Source organism: Choloepus didactylus, chromosome 25 (genome assembly GCF_015220235.1).
Source record: "Choloepus didactylus isolate mChoDid1 chromosome 25, mChoDid1.pri, whole genome shotgun sequence".
NCBI classification, from domain to species: domain Eukaryota; kingdom Metazoa; phylum Chordata; class Mammalia; order Pilosa; family Megalonychidae; genus Choloepus; species Choloepus didactylus.
The window spans coordinates 1,990,170-2,006,288 of record NC_051331.1 but is presented as its reverse complement, the minus strand read 5'-3'; the positions used below and the strand labels follow the sequence as shown (position 1 = coordinate 2,006,288).

Genomic DNA, 16,119 nt, shown 5'->3' with positions numbered 1-16,119 from the left:
CTGAGTTCCCCAAGTGACTTAGTGGCTCTGTGCCTCAGTTTCCCCCACCGAACCACAGGAGCCACTCCTGGCCCTGCTAGAGCTCCCCCAGCCCCCCAGCCCCTGGGGTGGGGGAAGAGAGGGTGCACTCAGCCTCTCCGCCTCCCAGGGAAATGAATGGACCCCTTTTGGCAGCCGCCCTGGGAGCCCGGAACTGCCACTAATCCCCTGGAGAAACAGGAGGTCCTTTCATTCCCAGAAGCCGGTGGGGTGAGGAGGAGGGAAGGGGGCACGGAGCTGGCCTCATCCCAGTGGGCAAGACGGCCCCTGGCGAAGCCTGGTGTGGCAGGAGGGCTATAGGGCTATGCCTAACCTCCTGGGGGACCCGGTCAAGTCGCCATGCCTGGGGACCTCAGCCAGGTGACGATGGGACAGGCCACGGCAGGTGCAGTGAGCCAATGGACAGAAACACACTTGGCTTGGAGTGAGACACACAGCGACTGTCAACAACTACTGTTTTGTGTCAACCCTGAAGAGCCACTGAATTGTTTAATACTCCTGAGACTAGAATGCCCCTCCCCAATTTCACAAATGGGGAAACCAAGGCTCAGAGAGGTCAAGGTGCTTGTCTGAGGTCGCACAGCCAGGGAGTGGCCAAGCCAGGATTTCAGCCACATCTGAGCCTTCCCAGCTGCCTCTCAGAGAGGTGAGGGGGTGGTGGAGGTTTGCAGAGCTGAGTCTGGATGACACCAGCCCATGCCTGAATGCAGGACGTCCTGGCAGGCGGGGGCTGCCTCTGCTGACCCAGTTTCCTGGCCAGACCCTCCCCACATCCCAGGATGGGCTTGGGGAAGTTGCCCCCCAGCCCTTGAAGGAAGGGACTGGATTCCTGACCATTCAGCCAATGCCAGGAACTGCAGCTCTGTCTTGGAGCCCTCCGTTCATGCACAATCGAGGATGATTCGCCCGTTCTCTAACACCTTCCATGGCTCCTTGGGTCCTGGCAGGATCTGAGTCCACCTATTTTTGGACCTTTGCTGGGCTGTCATCCCTGCTGGGGACACCCTCCCAGACCCTGGGAAACTCCTGCCTACCCACTAAGGTGCAGAGGCAAGGTCACCTCCTCCAGGAAGCCCTCCCTCCAGGCAGAGCCCCTGCCCCCCACAGCCCCTTCTCATTCAACCCTGAACCCAAGGGCCTGGGAATGTCTGTGTCCAGCTCTGTCTTCCCCAGATCGGGGGGTTCCTCAGGCAAAGGGGCTGGAGCTGAACCTTTCCCTGTTCTCAGCCTCACTCAGCCCAGGACTGCACACAAGGGGGTGGCAGGAGGTGTTCAGTGTATCAAAAAACCAAATCTTTTTTTGGTAGCCCAGGCCTTGTGTGATCTGACCTGGCAAACTCCTATTCACCCTTCAAAACCCACTTTGCATGCCCCTTCTGCTAGAAGCCTTCCTTAACGGCATTTGGAGGGAAGACAGAAAAGGACCTCTGGTGTCACAGCGCGGACTCAAGGGGCTGCTGAGGACTGCCCCCTTTCTCAACTGTTCCTTTGGCTTCTAGAAAGCACTGAGGTGCAGAGGTTCTCAGGCTGCATTAGCACCTAGGGAATGGATTCATTGGAGATCTCAGGGTAGAAAGTCCTTCGGACTCCAAAACCAGTGCTCTGTACCCGCAGGCACCAAGAGACAGCTTCTCGCACGCCAGTGGCGCTAAATCGCTCTTGGTGCCCACTTCGCGGGAACCCCAATCATTACACTCAGCTCCTTTAAGAGGCGGGCCCAGAGGGGCGGAGTCACGATCTGCCCCGCCCCCCGGGAGCCACGGCTGGGCGTGGCCGCGCGTCCCACTGCGCCTGCGTCGCGCCCACGTGGTTCCGGGTTCCTGCTTGGGCTCCTGGCGCTGGGCGCGGGGATTCCTAGGCTGGAGGGCGCGACGATCGCCCCCGAAGCTCGCAGGAAGCCTCTTTCCCTGTGGCTTCGGTCATTTGCAGCCGCCTTGAACCCCCCAGCGTTCCCGGCAAGGGGAACCCTGTGGAGCCGAGATGACTCACTCTTTGGTTTGTGCGGAAACCGTGAGCAGGTGAGCAGGGGACCCGGTCAGGTGGTCGAGCGCCCAAGGGGACGGGGCTGGGGGCCAGGGGGCGCGGCCCAGCCCCCCTCTCCCCGTCCCTGACCCTGGTTTCTCCAGGGTCAGCTCGGTGCTCAATCGCAACACGCGGCAGTTTGGGAAAAAGCACCTGTTCGATCAGGACGAGGAGACCTGTTGGAATTCGGACCAGGTGAGGACCCCGGGGGTCCCAGGTGCTTGAGGAACTTCGGGGTGAACCCCTCCCCTACGCATTGCCGGGTCTGGCAGGCTCTGAGCCTGACTTGGCTGTAAGCCTCAGTTTCCCCGTCTGCTTCCAGGGCCCCTCCCAGTGGGTGATGCTTGAGTTCCCCCAGCGTGTCCGCATCTCCCAGCTGCAGATCCAGTACCAAGGGGGCTTCTCGAGTCGCCGGGGCCGCCTGGAAGGTGCTGGGAGGCCGCAGACGAGGGGCTGGAGGTGGGGGCTGCAGGGGGCGCCCCAGCCTCACCATCTGCCCCTTTTCTCCGCTGCAGTTTCGCAGGGGACTGAGGCGCTCCGTAAGATCGCAGATTTCTACCCCGAGGACAACAACTCCCTTCAGATATCCTGCCTCTGCCTCTGCCTCAGAAAGCCCCGGGCCCTGGGTGCAAATCCTGACACCGGACCTTGAACCTTCTAGGCCTCCTTTTTTTTCCTCCATCACTTAGGGCTGGGGGTGTCTGAGTTTGGGCTCTGACCCGGGTCTGGAAGGGATGGGGGCAGCTGGGTGGGAAACGAGTGGCTTTGTGTTGCCCTTGACTGCTCTGTGCTCACACCTTCCCCGTACCAGCCACCGAGGTGGACCAGCTGAAGGTGACGTTTGAGGACACCACCGACTTTTTTGGCCGTGTGGTCATCTACCACCTGCAGGTGCTAGGGGAGAAGGTATGAGGCTTCTGGGCCAGCCGCCGCCCCCAGGAAGCCCTCGGGGAATCACAGTGAGCCCACGAAGTTCTACACAAGAAGGTTTATTGGTTCTTCTCCGGAAGCATCCCATGCCCCCCAGGTCTGTCCTGAGCGTCTTCCCGCTGTCGGGAAGTGGGAGCCGCCCTTGAACCCAGTTCCGAGTCCTCCCGGCTCCGGGTCAACCCTTTGGTTCCCTGAGTAGCTGAGTCCCCAGCAGGTGGCCGTCACTCGGGGTCGGCGGGCACAAGGCTGCCCTGGAACAGTTTGAGGATGTGGTTCTCGATCGCCTGTTGCACTGGAGACGGGACAGGCGGGCGGCAGGTGTGAGCTCGGGCCCCACCACCCCGTGTCCTTCCCTCGGGGTCTCCGGGCCCTGAGACCTGGACGGAGGACCCCCTTTATCAGTCAGGAGCAGACGGTGGGGGGGTGGGGGGGTGGGGGCCCCTCCCTCCCCTTCCTGAGCACCACCGGGAAGACTGAGATTTTGTAAAACTTTTGTAAAGATTTATAAAAATGCCGTTTTTGAGGCTTTTTAGAGTTGTAAGAAAACATCTCTTATCGGAGTTGGCAAGTTGTGACTTTTATGAAAAAACAAGAGGGACTTGGTAGAACGATTTCTGTCCCAGACAGACTAAACCTCCCCCCCAAAAGGAAAGGGGATATGCCCTGAGCCCCATTTTATGTAACACATCCCCCCCCATTTTACAGCTGGGGAAGCCGGGGTCTGCTTCTTACTGTGGGACACCCTGGGAGAAGGTCGGGCAGAGGCCCGGCTGGTCCCCTCTTGGCGTGCTCACCCGCCAGGGCTTAGCACACACCACCGCCTTCCCTCCCGTGTCCCCGATCCCCACCTGCCCCCCAGCATGGGTCGGGGGCGCCCCATCTTGGGCCCACCTTTCCGGTACCCCAGGGCCACGGCGAGGTCCATCGGAGTATAGCCGGAGTCTGCCTCGGTGGTGAGATCGGCTCCCCAGGCTGCGAGTGGAGCAGGCGCCGAGTGGGGGGGATGTGGGGGCTCGGCAGGTCCAGTGACTGACCCCCCACCCACCGCCCAAACCAAGATGTGGTGAATCTCCACCTCTGGGATTCCCGAGGCCCCATGGCGAGTGCCGGAGTGGTCAGCCAGCCCCAGACTTCGGGGCTGCTCCACAATCTCCTCCCCCTACACTGGCCCTTGGAGAAAAGCCGAGGGTGCTGCCCTCTAATCCCCTCCAGAGCTGGGGCTCTGGGACCCCGGGGCCAGGGCCTCCCCCCACTCCTGACCCCCACTCACCCAGCAGGGCCTCGACACACTTCACATGGTTCCCCCGCACGGCGTACAGCAATGGCGTCCCTCCATTCTGTTGGGAGGCAGGGATAGGGGAAACCAGTGCTCTGTCCGTTCCCCAATTCTCAGGATGCCTCACACTCTCTGGGCTCCAAGCTGTGGTCCCTTCCGCTGCTTATCCTCTGGCCCAAACTTAGACACCCCTTCCTCCAGAAAGCCCTCCCTGACTTCCCTCCTCTGGATGGGCTGCCTCTTGGCTCCTGCAGCTGCCTGTGCACCTGCCATCACCAGTGCCATTCCCTAATTTTTAACTGTCTGTTTAGTTGTCTGCCTCTTCCTAGACCGGGAGTTCTGTGAGGCCTGAGGACAGCTCTGTCTAGTTTACGGCTGTGTTCCCAGCTCCCAGAGCAGGGCCTGGCACCCAGGAAGTGTCTGATAAACATTTGAAGGCAGCAACAGAGGCCAAGGGCTGTAGGGGTGCCTGGGGCGGTGAGGCAGGCAGGGGCACCTCACCCAGTCGTAGATGTTGATGTCCACGTCCCGCTCAAGCAGCAGCCCCACAATGTCCGTGTAGCCGCCAGTGCTGGCCAGTGACAGGGCACTCTCCCGCTCCTTGGCCAGGATGTGGGGGTCAGCCCCCTGGCAGGCACAGGGGGCGCTGAGCGGAGGTCTGGGGAGTCCCGGGGTCCCCCCTGCAGCCCCAGTTCACGGACAAGGCACCGGCAGCCGCCGCTGAGCCACCCCCACCCGCCAGCCACCCCGTCCTGGGCCCGGACGCACCCACTCCAGCAAGAAGCGGACAGTCTCGATCTCGCCAAAGGCCGAAGCCCAGATCAGGGGGGTGAAGCCGCGCTCGTCCGGCTTGTTGACAAGCTTGTCGCCTGCGGGGAGGGGGTGGGTGGGACCACTGGGTCGGGCCATGACAGGAAAGGGGGCTGGGGTCAGGCGCGGTGCGGCCCATGGGGAAACCGAGGCAGGGAAAACGAGCACACATGTGGACACCCATTGGTCCCACCAGCACCTGTGAACAGACACTCACCCTTCCTCAGGTGCTCCCTCAGCTGGCTCAGCTCCCCCTGGGCCGCGAGCTGGTGGATGGACAGGGCTAGGGGGAGCCGGAGAAGAGGAGAGCCATCCACACCTGCTCTGTGCCTCAGTTTACCCCCCACCCCGGCCAAAGGCACTCCTCTCAGCCCCTCCCACCCCGCCGGGCACTCCCTGGGCCTCACTCACAGTCCAGGGTAGCAGGCAGGGCTGACACTTCGTTTCCCCGCTGCCTGTTGGTGAGCGTGGTGGAGTGCTTCAGGGAGCTGCCTGCGGGGAGAGAGAGGAAGGGCCTCAGTTTCCCCAGATTGTCCCCATGATCTGTGATGGTTGGTTTATGTGTCAGCTTGGCCGGGTGATGGTGCCCAGCTGTCTGGTCAAGCAAGCACTGGCCTAATGTACTGCAACCACATTTTGTGGACTTAAATCATCAGTCAGTTGATTGCATCTGTGGCTGATGACATCTACAAACAACCAAGGGGAGCGTCTCCAGCCACGAGAGACGTTTCATACAACTGGTCAAAGGTTTTAAAAAAGGTGATGCCCTCAGAAGAGAACTTTCATCTCTACTTCAGCCAGCCAGCTTCTCCTGGGGAATTCGTCGGAAACCTTCATCCGAGCTGCCAGCTTGCAGCCTGCCCTACGGAATTTGGACTCATGCATCCCCACAGTTGCGTGAGACACTTTTATAGACTCTAACAATATTTACAGATATCTCCTGTCGGTTCTGTTGCCCTGGAGAATCCTAACACGTGATTGTTTCAGTTCTACACGAAATTTCTACACAAACATTCGCAGCAGCTTTATTTGCAACAGCCAAAAAATGGAGGAAATAGCCCAAATCTCCATCGGTGGATGAATGGAGAAATGAAATGTAGTGTGTCCAGACAATGGGATATTATTCCACCGTAAAAAGATATGAAACACTGAAACTTGCCACTACGTGGATGAACTTGAAAACATGCTGCGAGAAAGAAGCCAGACGCAAAGAGTCACAGATCGTCTGATTCATTTATGTGAAATTTCCAGAACAGGAAGATCCCTAGAGACAGAAGGCAGATTGGGGGTTGCCAGGGGCTGGGGGAGAAGGAATGAGGGGTGACGGCTGATGGGGACGGGGTTTCTTTTGCGGATAATGAAAAAGTTCTGGAAGCTGAGAGAGATGGGTGGCACAACAAGGTGAATGTCCCAAATACACTGCTGAATTTACTTTAAAATGGTTAAAACAGAATTTCAAGTTGTATATATTTTGCCACAATTAAAAAACGTGAAACAATAAAGTAAATAAACAGCCGCAGCCTGGCTGGGTGCAGAGGAAGCTGTGACCAGAGGCGGCCGTGAGTTCAGTGTCCTGTCCCCACTCCTGACAATCCGAGAGGATGAGTCTCACCTTGGGGTGAGGGGGCTCCCGCGTCCGCTTCAGGGGTTGCAGGCTCCGGGGTGCAGGGGAAGAGGCTGAGGACGATGGTGTCCGAGCCGTCTGGGTCCGGGGGCGGCTGGGCCGGGCTGAAGTCTTCTACAGGGTGGATGGTGGGCTCCATGGGGAAAGCTGATGAAGCCCCCCAAAAAGAAGAGAAGACAATAATCATCCACAGCTCTTAGGAAGTAGCTCTGAAGGTGGGTAAGCAGAAGCTCGGGGTGATCCCCAAATTGTGGCAGAGCCGGGAAATCAAACCAGGGTCCATTTGCTTCTCAGCCCCCCTCCACCCCACCCCCACCAGGGGATCCCAACAATGCAATGCTTGACAACCCCGGGTTTCAAAAAAGAAATCCTGCCTGTAAATGCAGGAGCAGGAGGCGGGATACAGGGGCGGAGTTAATGAATTTTCGCTGTGGTTATTTTTTGGGGGGATGGGGGGGTTTGGAACAAGTGAGGGTCCAGGAAAGATATACTTGGCCCCAGTCCCACCGACCTCTTCCCACCGGATCCGGGGGCTCCATTCAACCTCCTCACGAGCCTCCTCCGTCCCCCTGCGTCGCAAGCCGGGGTCCCCCAAAACTTGGGGGCCTAATTCACAAACTTTTATCCCCCAGTGGATGAAGGGGGGCACAGGATGGAGCCGGGACCCTCAGCACCCTGCCTTCCTCGGCCGGGACGGAGAGCAACTTGATACACGACCGCTGCCCCCACCCGGGAGTGCCCCCACTGCGCCTGCGTACCCCCGCCCCTCAAAACTGCGAAAGGGCCCGAGACCGAGGCGCTGCTTCTGGCCCTTTAAGACTCGAAGGAAGAGGCGTGGCTTCTGCTGGGGCCCGAGGATTACAGTTGCGCCTGCGCGTTCTTGCGCCCGCGGCATTAAAGGGAACGGGTCAGGCTCGATCGGGCTCTGAGGATTTCACTGCGCCTGCGCCCCTCCACTCTCAGCTCCGCCCACAGTTTTTTTTAGATGGAGCCAACCGGCTCGAGCTTGGGGCGAATGGGCGGAGCTTTCTCCAGTTGGAGGGCGGGGGCGGAAGTAGGCTGGATGTCCTGGATTTAAAGGGGCCACGTACCTATTACTGCCCCCCTCCTCCCATAATAACGTGCCCTCTGCGGTTCTGGGGGCCCATGAGCATGTGAGGCGGGGGGGCCACGGAGGGCGTTGAAACGGCCCGAGATGGGTAGAGTATGCAGTGTCCCCCTAACTCCGGAAAGGGGGGTTCTGGACAGGAGGGGTCCTACTGGAGTTTCGAGAGGGCTCCACTCCCTCCTTGCCCGGCCCCCAGCCGCGGTGCCTCCTTCCCCTGCATCTTTCACCCGGGGCTCCTTTCCCGTCCTGGGAGACGGAGAAAGGGAAGCGGGGGAGTGGTGTGGGGGAACCGACTGGTGCCGGAACTTGAGCAGCGAGGCGTCCGGTTTGCACGGGGGAAGACTTAGGCAGCCCTCCCCACGGCCGGACTTCCGGTTCCGGTCCCGGACGCTCCTGGGCCGCGGTCGCCATGGAGGAACCCGAGATGCAGCTCAAGGGAAAGAAAGGTGATGCCGGATCCCGGGCGGGACGGAGGGGGCCGCGTAGGGCCGGGAACTGGCGGAGGGGCGACCGGAGAAGGGGCGAAGGCGCGGGGCGAGCCGGCGGGGCAGGGGCGGGGGGTGGCGGGCGTGACTGCGCTGTCATGGAACCCCAGGCCTTTAGGGAGCCTCCGCGGTTCGGTTTTCCGCCTGTAGATCGGGGAGTGTAGGAGCCTCCTCCCTTCGGGCTTATTGTGAGAATTCAGGGACTCGCTGCTGGTGAAGCAGCGGAGGAGCGCCGGGCGTGGTGTCGGTGTGTGCAGTTTCCTCGCTTACTCTCCCATGTGCTTGTTTCATTGGCTTAGCAGACATTAAGAAGTCGTGCCGCTGCAAAGTATAAAATATCGTAAGCTATTTGCAAATCCTAGATGGCCTTATTTTCCTGCACGGGTTATTCCCAGCTCATGTTTAGAAAGCAGGAATTATTTTAATTCCCCTTTCTTGATAACAATACTGGGAGGTGTAAGCTGTTATTATGCTCGTTTTCAAGAGGAGGAAGAGGAGGCCTAAGAGAGTGAGGGGTTGCTCTGCTTGAAGGTGGCAGGCTGGGCCCTGGCCTGCTCGGGGCACAGCTGTTGGCTGGACAGAGTTACCCTGGATAGCCCCAAGCACAGCTTCCCTTGGCTCCCAGGCAACCTGGGTTCTCATCCTCACCTGTTGCTGCCCAGGGCAGTAACTTTGGCTCCATCCCTGTAGCAGCCCTTGATATGGGTGCTGTTATCTTTCCCTGCCTTCATGAAACCAACTTTTATTTTATTCTTATTTTCATTTTTTGCAAACACATAACCTGGCAAATTGTGTTGGTTATAAGAGAAAAGAACAAGGTGCTGAGATCAAGAGTGAGGTGGCAGTGGGCATCTGATTGAGCTTGGTGGCCAGGGAGGGCCCCTCCCAGGAGAGGACATTTGAGCTGAGAGATGAGGGATGAGGAGGAGGAAGTGGGGGGAGGGCTGCGGAAGGCATCTCAGGGGGTGCAAAGGCCCTGGGCCCCGGAAGGGCGTGGAGTTGTGCTAATTTAATAGCCACTGGCCAACACGGATAGTTAAGTTTAACTTATGTGAAATTAGGGAAAATTAGAAAACAAGTTCCTCAGCCACACTGGTTACTTTTCAGGTAGCCGGCTGTGGCTAGTGGCTGTCATCGTGGGCAGCACAGATTTTAGAACATTTCCATCACCTCAGAAAGTCCTTTTGGACAGTGCTGGGAGGGCCCACGGGGCCAGCGTGGTGGGGGTAGAGGGAGAGGGGTACAAGGCAGTCAGCAGTGGCCAGACGATGCAAGGCCTTGTGGGCCACGCTAAGGAAGGTGGATTTCATTCTCTGGCTGGTGGAATTGTGGGCGAGTTTCAAGCAAGGGAGGGGCCCATCTGATGGTGTTGTTAGATGCTCCCTCTGTCTGCTCTGGAAGCTGGAAGATTAGGGAGGAGGCCAGTGTCTAGATCAGTGGGGGCAGGTGGAGTGGTGGGAATGGGCCAGATTTGGGCTTTGTTTAGTAGCAGAACCCGATGGGATGGAGAGGGCAGGGGGCAGCTGGCTGGATGGGAGCAGTGTTTGTTGGCAGGAGGATTCCCGTGCATTTCATCCATGAGGGAAACGCGAAGGGGGAGAGGCTGAACAGGGGCAGGTCAGGGAAAAATCCGGACCCTGCAGGGGAGCTGGAGGATGGACTTTGTGTGACGGCTGCAGGGTTCTGTGATGGCTGGCCCACGATCATTCCTTGGCTTGTGGCATAACTCAGGCTCTGCTTCCAATCGTGGCTGTCTTTTGTCTGTCTCTTTCTGTCCAGTTTCTTATAAGACACCAGTTAATTGGAGCAGGGCCCACCCTACTCCAGGATGACATAGCTTCAATAATCTCATCTTCACAGACCGTATCTCCAGATAGGGTCATATCCTTAGGACCAGGGATTAGGGCCTGGATCTGTCTGTTTTGGAGGACACAGTCGAACCCCTAGCAACTGCGGTTGTTGGGCTAAAACGGATCTGAGGGATCCAGGACCAATGGTGTCCAGTCTGGGGCGGGGCTTCCTGCTCTGGCCCCGGGAGGATCTGTATGATCTGGCTGTGACCAGTGCCTCCAGCCCATCACTGGGGCTGGGGGGTGACCCTGCTACTGAGGAGACACATGTACAGCCCTGTCCCTGCTGGCTGGGCTCATGGCTTGAGGAGTCAGGGGTCTGATGGCTTGCCCCTTCGTTTCCCTGCCCTTCCCTGCCCGGCCATCCTGTGGGACCTGGAACCAGTCACAGACAAGTTCACCGAGAGCGTCTACGTCCTGGCCAACGAGCCAAGCGTGGCCCTGTACCGGCTGCAGGAGCACGTGCGCCGCTCCCTGCCTGAGCTGGCACAGCACAAGGTGAGCGCCCCCTGCCCCTGCCCCAGATGCCCCCCAAGCCTCTGCACCTCTGTGTGGCAGCAGGAATGCGTCCAGGTGGCCTGCGGTGGGCAGGACACCTGGGAGGAGGCCACGGTGGCCGAGCCCAGCTCTGCGTTCACTGTGACCCGTGTGGTGAGCAGGAGCAGCTGGTGAAGACCTGTGGGAACGGCATGGGGGGCAGCTGGTGCAGGGGCCCTTAGGCACGGGGTGGGGGCAGCAGAACCCACAAGGGAGGGGAATTGCGGGAGGACGGGCTGGGGGCTGGGGGGCTGGGGGGGCCTGGGCTCTGTGGCCCAGTGGGGACACGGGCGTCCTCCCTGAGTGTCTGGGAGGGTCCCTGCAGGCAGCTGCCCCCCTTCTCACACCTGCCCTCCCTCCCCAGGCCGACATGCAGCGGTGGGAGGAGCAGAGCCAGGGGGCCATCTACACTGTGGAGTACGCCTGCAGGTGAGCGCCGGGGACTCCCACCATGCCCTGGGCTCACCCCACACAGCCCCAGGGTTCCTTCCCCATGTCCCAGGTTTCCTGGGAAGTCGAGAACTTAGCAAATTACCGAGTCAGGTTTTGTTGTTGTTGTTTTGTTCTTTAAGGGAAAAAATACCCCATGTTAGTTTTCTGTGGCTCCTGTGACAAATTACCACAAACCGGGTAGCTGGGAACAAGACGTTTATTCTCTCACCATCTAGAGGCTAAAGAGTTCAAAACCGAGGTGCTGGCCGGGCCACACTCCCTCCGAGGGCTCCGGGAAAATCAGCCCTTGCTTCTCCCAGCTTCCGGGGGCTCCAGGCGTCCTGGCCTGTGGCCTTGTTCCTCCCGTCTCTGTCCCTGTGTCACATGGCCACCGCCTCCGGGTGTCTGTGTTTCTCTCTTGTAGAGACACCTGGCGCTGGCTTCGCTCCCACCCCAATCCTGAATGACCTCCCCTAACCTAAGCCCAGCCGCAGAGCCCCGATTTCCAAGGAGGGCCCTGTCACAGGTTCCGGCACCAGTGGACGTGTCTCTCTGGGGGACACGGTTCACCCACTGCAGACTCCGGTGCCCTGAGGGTGAAAGCAGTCACCGTTGCTTCTTCCCATCCTGGCCACCCCAGGAGTTCAGCCCCTTTCTTTAGGGTGCCATCTGCCTCTGGGGCGGGCTGGAGTCCTTTGGTGGTGGGTGGGTGCTCCTTTGGTAACACGGGGGTTGCTGCCTTCTGCCGTTTGGGTGTATGAGCAAGTCCTGCTGCCTTGGGACTGAGCCATGTGTCCTGCCGCCAGCTGCCATCGTCCCTCAGCTGGGGCGGACGGGTGACCCGACAGACGGCATCTCGCTGACCCGTGGCTGCAGGTGCCTTCCTGTACCCGAGGGGGAGTCGGGAAGGAGGCGGGAGCCTGGCACTTCCGGCAGGTGGGGGCAGCTCCTGGACGGCGTGGCGCTGCCTGCAAGGTGGGGGCCAACGGTGGGCACCTCCCAGCTGTGCCTTCCCGGGTCCTGCAGCCGCACCCCAGGGTGGGTGCCCTGGCCACACGCGGCTGCTCACAGGAAAGTGTTTTTTTTTTCGGCTTATAGTTTTTTTTTAACTTTCAAACTTATGCAACGGTTGCAAAACTTAATATATTTTCCATACTGAGAACTCCATTCTACCTCCACCCCGATGCCCAGAGCCACCCATTTCAACATTGTGCCACATCTGCTGTATCTCTCTTTCTATCCATCCGTCTGTCCGTCCATCTTCTAAACACCTGAGGGTTGGTTGTGCACATCATGTTCTTGAACGCTTAATGCTTCCATGTGGATTTCCCATGAACAAGGACAGTCACCCACTGTTTACTTTCCCGGCTGCTAAAACAAATACTGTGCAGTGGGTTGGCTTCAACAGTGGGTATTTATTGGCTCGTGGTTTTGAGGCGACAAGAACCCCCGAAACAAGGTGTCAGCCAGGAGACGCTTTCTCCCTGAAGACAGCGGTGTTCCAGGGCCGGCTGCCGGCGATCCTTGTTCCTGGGCTTTCCGTCACGTGGCGGTGCACATGGCGGCTCTCCTGGCTCCCCTGGGTTCTGGTGACTTCCGGCTCCTTCCAGCCTGTGGCTTTCTCTCTCTCTTCCTCTGTCTGAACCTCATTCTGCTCGTAAAGGCCTCCAGCCGCAGGGGCCCGGCCCACCCTGTTGCGCTGGGCCCACCTTGGCTGAAGTCATGTTGGCAAAGGTCCTGTTTATGAGGGGTCCACACCCTGGGGCGGATCCGGCCGGGTCCCCGGCTCCAGGCGCCACCCGTGGAACCACCTGAAGCATGGTTGCCCAGCTCACGAAGTTTAGCATTAGTAGAAAGTTGGCACTCCATTCCCGCTTTCCACCTGTCCCAGGAATTTCCTTCTGGGCCTTCTCTCCTCCGATGGTGGACTCGGTCCAGGATCATGGGGTGCGTTAACTGTCGTCCTTCTTTTCTTTTGTTTTTTTGTTTTTTAATTTTGAACATTGATGATAAGCTAAAAATCATTAAGCAGATGTAGGTTACAGGAGAGACAAGCATTCAAAGGAATGGAAGTTAGAATCACTTTGTTTCTGGTGAACTAGAGAACACAGATCCAGAGAGGGTGGACTGATCTCTTTTAAGATGCTTAAGGGTAAAGGTCAGGCCTAGAGATCAGTTACCTGTTGAGGTGACACTGTCTTTTCCTCTTTACTTCCTTCTCTTTCTTTAAGGTAGGAAGACTTCTTAATGCAGTTTTACTGAGACATATTCACACACCACACAGGCCATCCAAAGGCTGCAGTCATTGGCTCCCGGTGGCGGCACAGAGCTGTGCAGGCATCACCTCGTCATCATATCGTCGTCTTTAATTGTGGGAACATGCTGGACATCCAGCGAGAACGTTCCCCTCCACCCACTCCCGAGTGAGCGCGCCGTTCAGTGGGGTAAACTCACGGTGTCGCGGTGCCTCCCCACCCAGCGCCCTGCACCCACTAACTGATGACGCCCCTTTCCCCCTTCTCCCGGGCCCCTTGTAGCCTCCATTCTGCTTTCCGTCCCAGTGTTCACACGTAAGTGCAGATTTAAGATTCAGTTCCTCGCTCGTGCTGGCTGCATCGTGAGAGCTTAGTGTCCAGGTGGATGGTGCAGGTGAGGACCTGTCCACCGTCACAGAATGTTCCATCGGGCCAGCTGGTGGGAGGCTGGGCCCTCTGAGCTCTGCACGTTGATCTCTCACAAGATGTCAGTTTCTCTGATACCAAAAAGCTTCATGTTTTTCTTTACAGATACAAAAGATCTTGTCTGTAGTTGTTTCAAATGCTTTAAGTACATTAACAGTTGGTGTGAAAATGAAAGACGTTGAAATTGTGTCTAGGTTAGGATAAACTATTCAATAGTGAGGTTATCGGCAAGCTTTTATTTTTTTAACATTGTGGTAACATATATATATATATAACCGTAAAACTTACCATCTTAACCCCTTTTAAGTGCACAGTTCAGCGATAGTAATTTTATTCACAGTGTTGTGCCCCCGTCACCACCGTCCATTCCCAGAACATTTCCTCCCCCCAGACAGAAACCCTGTACCGATTGAGCAGCGACGCCCCGTCCCCTCTTCTGGGTCCTGGCAGCTCTGGTTTACTATCTGTCCCTGTGAATGTGCCTGTCCCCTCACCCAGCCTCGGTCCTCCTCCGGGCAGGGGTCCTCTGCTGGCGTCAGGGTGAGCGGGAGCACATCCGAACGGGGACACCGACACCCCGACCGTCGCTAAGCAGAAGCGACTCCCTGGAACAAAAGAACTTCCAGGCAATGCTTTGGGGTTTACTGCAGATGGTGCTGCCCGGGTGACCTCTGACCCAGCAGGAAGGACACTTACGTTACACATTCATCCACTGGCCCCACCGTGAAGCCCGGCGCGTGTGGCCGCGGCGCAGCCCCCGCCGGCTGTGGGCGAGTTGTGCTGGGGGCTGCTTTGTTGTGGCCAGGGGTTCCTAGCAACCTAGGGTCACCTTCCTGCTGCCTGAGCCGGGAGTAGGATATTCCCACGGCCGTCGTCACAGGCTCCTGCCGCCTTCAAAGAGGGACATGTGTTTACAGCAGGGCGGAGTGGAAGTGGCATCTGGCCCTCACGTGCTGTCACGTGGCTGTCATGCAGACGCAGTGGGAAAATCGGAACTTCGGGCCGCCATTGCTGAGGGGCCTGTGGGGGCCCGGCCCTGAGGACACCCCCATGGGGCGCTGAGCAGGTCCTTCATCCCGTTTCAGTGCCGTCAAGAACCTGGTGGACAGCAGCGTCCACTTCCGCAGCGTGGAGGGGCTGCTCAGGCAGGCCATCAGCCTCCGGGACCATATGAACGCCACCGCCCAGGGCCACAGGTAGCTCCCGCTCCTGCCTCGCCGCGTCCGGTGACCTCCGCCCTGGCCTTCCGCGCCTGTCGCGGTCAGGGCCAGCCTCTCTGCGGTGTCCTGGCCCTGGGCTGGGCGCTGGGGCCTGGGCAGCGACGGCCACGGACATCCTTGGGCTCACCCAGGGGCCCCCCGGGTGTGCTGCGGAGTCAGCCTCCAGCCCTTGGGCACTGGAGACAAGGAGCTCTCTTTGGGTTTTTTTTTTTCTCACTAACCCAATAAATGCACATTCGCACACTCCTGTCATCGCGTGTAACTTGTACGTTCCCCTGGGGCTGTGTCTGGCTCCTGGTAGGGTTCTGCCCCCAGCAGGCATTTCAAAAGAGAAACGAGCCCGGGCTGCTATTTTTAATAACGAAGGTGTGAGGATTGTCAAAAGCAAAAGAAGCTTCGGGAAGTAAAACCGGGTTTGGGCCTTGTTCCCTTGCACGCTGGGGGAGAAGGGCCTGTCTGGGGTTGTTGGCATCCGGCAAGGAGGAGGAGCCCTCTGGCTGCCAGGACAGGGACAGAACAAGGGGCATGGCCGGAGTTCCCCATGGAAAGCTCCTCACTCGTGGGGCACAGCAGCCCTCCCACAGCCATGACCTCCACTCTCGGCTCGTGGCTTCCGGGAGGCTGCCAGATGTCCTGCTTGTGCCTGCAGTTGCAGAAACACAACCCGTTTCCAAAGGTGTGAGCCGCTGCTCCAGGTGCTGCCAACACCTCTTGTCCCAGCCCAGGGGACCCAAGTGCCTGTGCCCAGGCCTGTGTGAGTCCCAGTGATGGCCTCGGAAGGGGGTGGCCGGGAGGGGAGGCAGCAGAGCATGACCTGAACCCACCCTCAGACCGGCTCTGAGGAGCCACCCTGCCTTCCTCGGCCTGATTCCAGAAGCCACCGGGCACTCTGGCCTTCTCCAGCCTGGGTCGCTGCTGAGGGGTGCTGTCAGCATCCCCTGCTCCGGGCAACCCACCTGCTTGGCAGCACGTGGGACTTGCTCTGGTGACCGCTGGAGCTTTGCTGGGCCGGAGCAGGTCCCGCCAGTGGGGGGGGGTTCCTGGAGGTCAGTGTTCCTTCTGGGCCCCTGCTGCTCGGGCATTGCCAGCCCCTCACCCTCCTCCC

The 16,119-nt window shown here is 58.9% G+C and overlaps 3 protein-coding genes across 5 annotated transcripts; 2 read left to right on the top strand and 1 right to left on the bottom strand.

The window, feature by feature from the left end:
* The first annotated feature begins 1,844 nt into the window (after positions 1 to 1,844).
* On the top strand, positions 1,845 to 3,551 carry LOC119520302 (nuclear receptor 2C2 associated protein). The gene is made up of 5 exons (XM_037818056.1): positions 1,845 to 2,057; positions 2,166 to 2,256; positions 2,384 to 2,489; positions 2,577 to 2,644; positions 2,857 to 3,551. The coding sequence occupies exons 1-5, from the start codon at positions 2,020 to 2,022 to the stop codon at positions 2,971 to 2,973; spliced, it is 420 nt and encodes a 139-aa protein (XP_037673984.1). The 5' UTR covers positions 1,845 to 2,019; the 3' UTR covers positions 2,974 to 3,551.
* RFXANK (regulatory factor X associated ankyrin containing protein) lies at positions 3,035 to 7,458 on the bottom strand. 3 transcript variants are annotated; one of them, XM_037818031.1, is made up of 9 exons: positions 7,213 to 7,458; positions 6,690 to 6,848; positions 5,489 to 5,569; positions 5,295 to 5,360; positions 5,036 to 5,136; positions 4,769 to 4,867; positions 4,262 to 4,328; positions 3,883 to 3,963; positions 3,035 to 3,368 (listed from the first exon to the last, which is right to left on the bottom strand). In XM_037818031.1, the coding sequence occupies exons 1-9, from the start codon at positions 7,238 to 7,240 to the stop codon at positions 3,037 to 3,039; spliced, it is 1,014 nt and encodes a 337-aa protein (XP_037673959.1). In that variant the 5' UTR covers positions 7,241 to 7,458; the 3' UTR covers positions 3,035 to 3,036. The 3 variants fall into 3 exon arrangements, with proteins under 3 accessions (XP_037673959.1, XP_037673958.1, XP_037673960.1); XM_037818030.1 differs by having other exon boundaries at positions 4,769 to 4,894; positions 7,213 to 7,457; XM_037818032.1 differs by having other exon boundaries at positions 3,081 to 3,283; positions 4,769 to 4,894; positions 7,213 to 7,454.
* Positions 7,459 to 7,916: 458 nt separating this feature from the next.
* BORCS8 (BLOC-1 related complex subunit 8) lies at positions 7,917 to 15,222 on the top strand. Its single transcript, XM_037818059.1, has 4 exons — positions 7,917 to 8,255; positions 10,530 to 10,642; positions 11,046 to 11,110; positions 14,880 to 15,222. Exons 1-4 carry the CDS (start codon positions 8,219 to 8,221, stop codon positions 14,992 to 14,994), a joined length of 330 nt encoding a protein of 109 aa, XP_037673987.1. The 5' UTR covers positions 7,917 to 8,218; the 3' UTR covers positions 14,995 to 15,222.
* Positions 15,223 to 16,119: the final 897 nt, after the last annotated feature.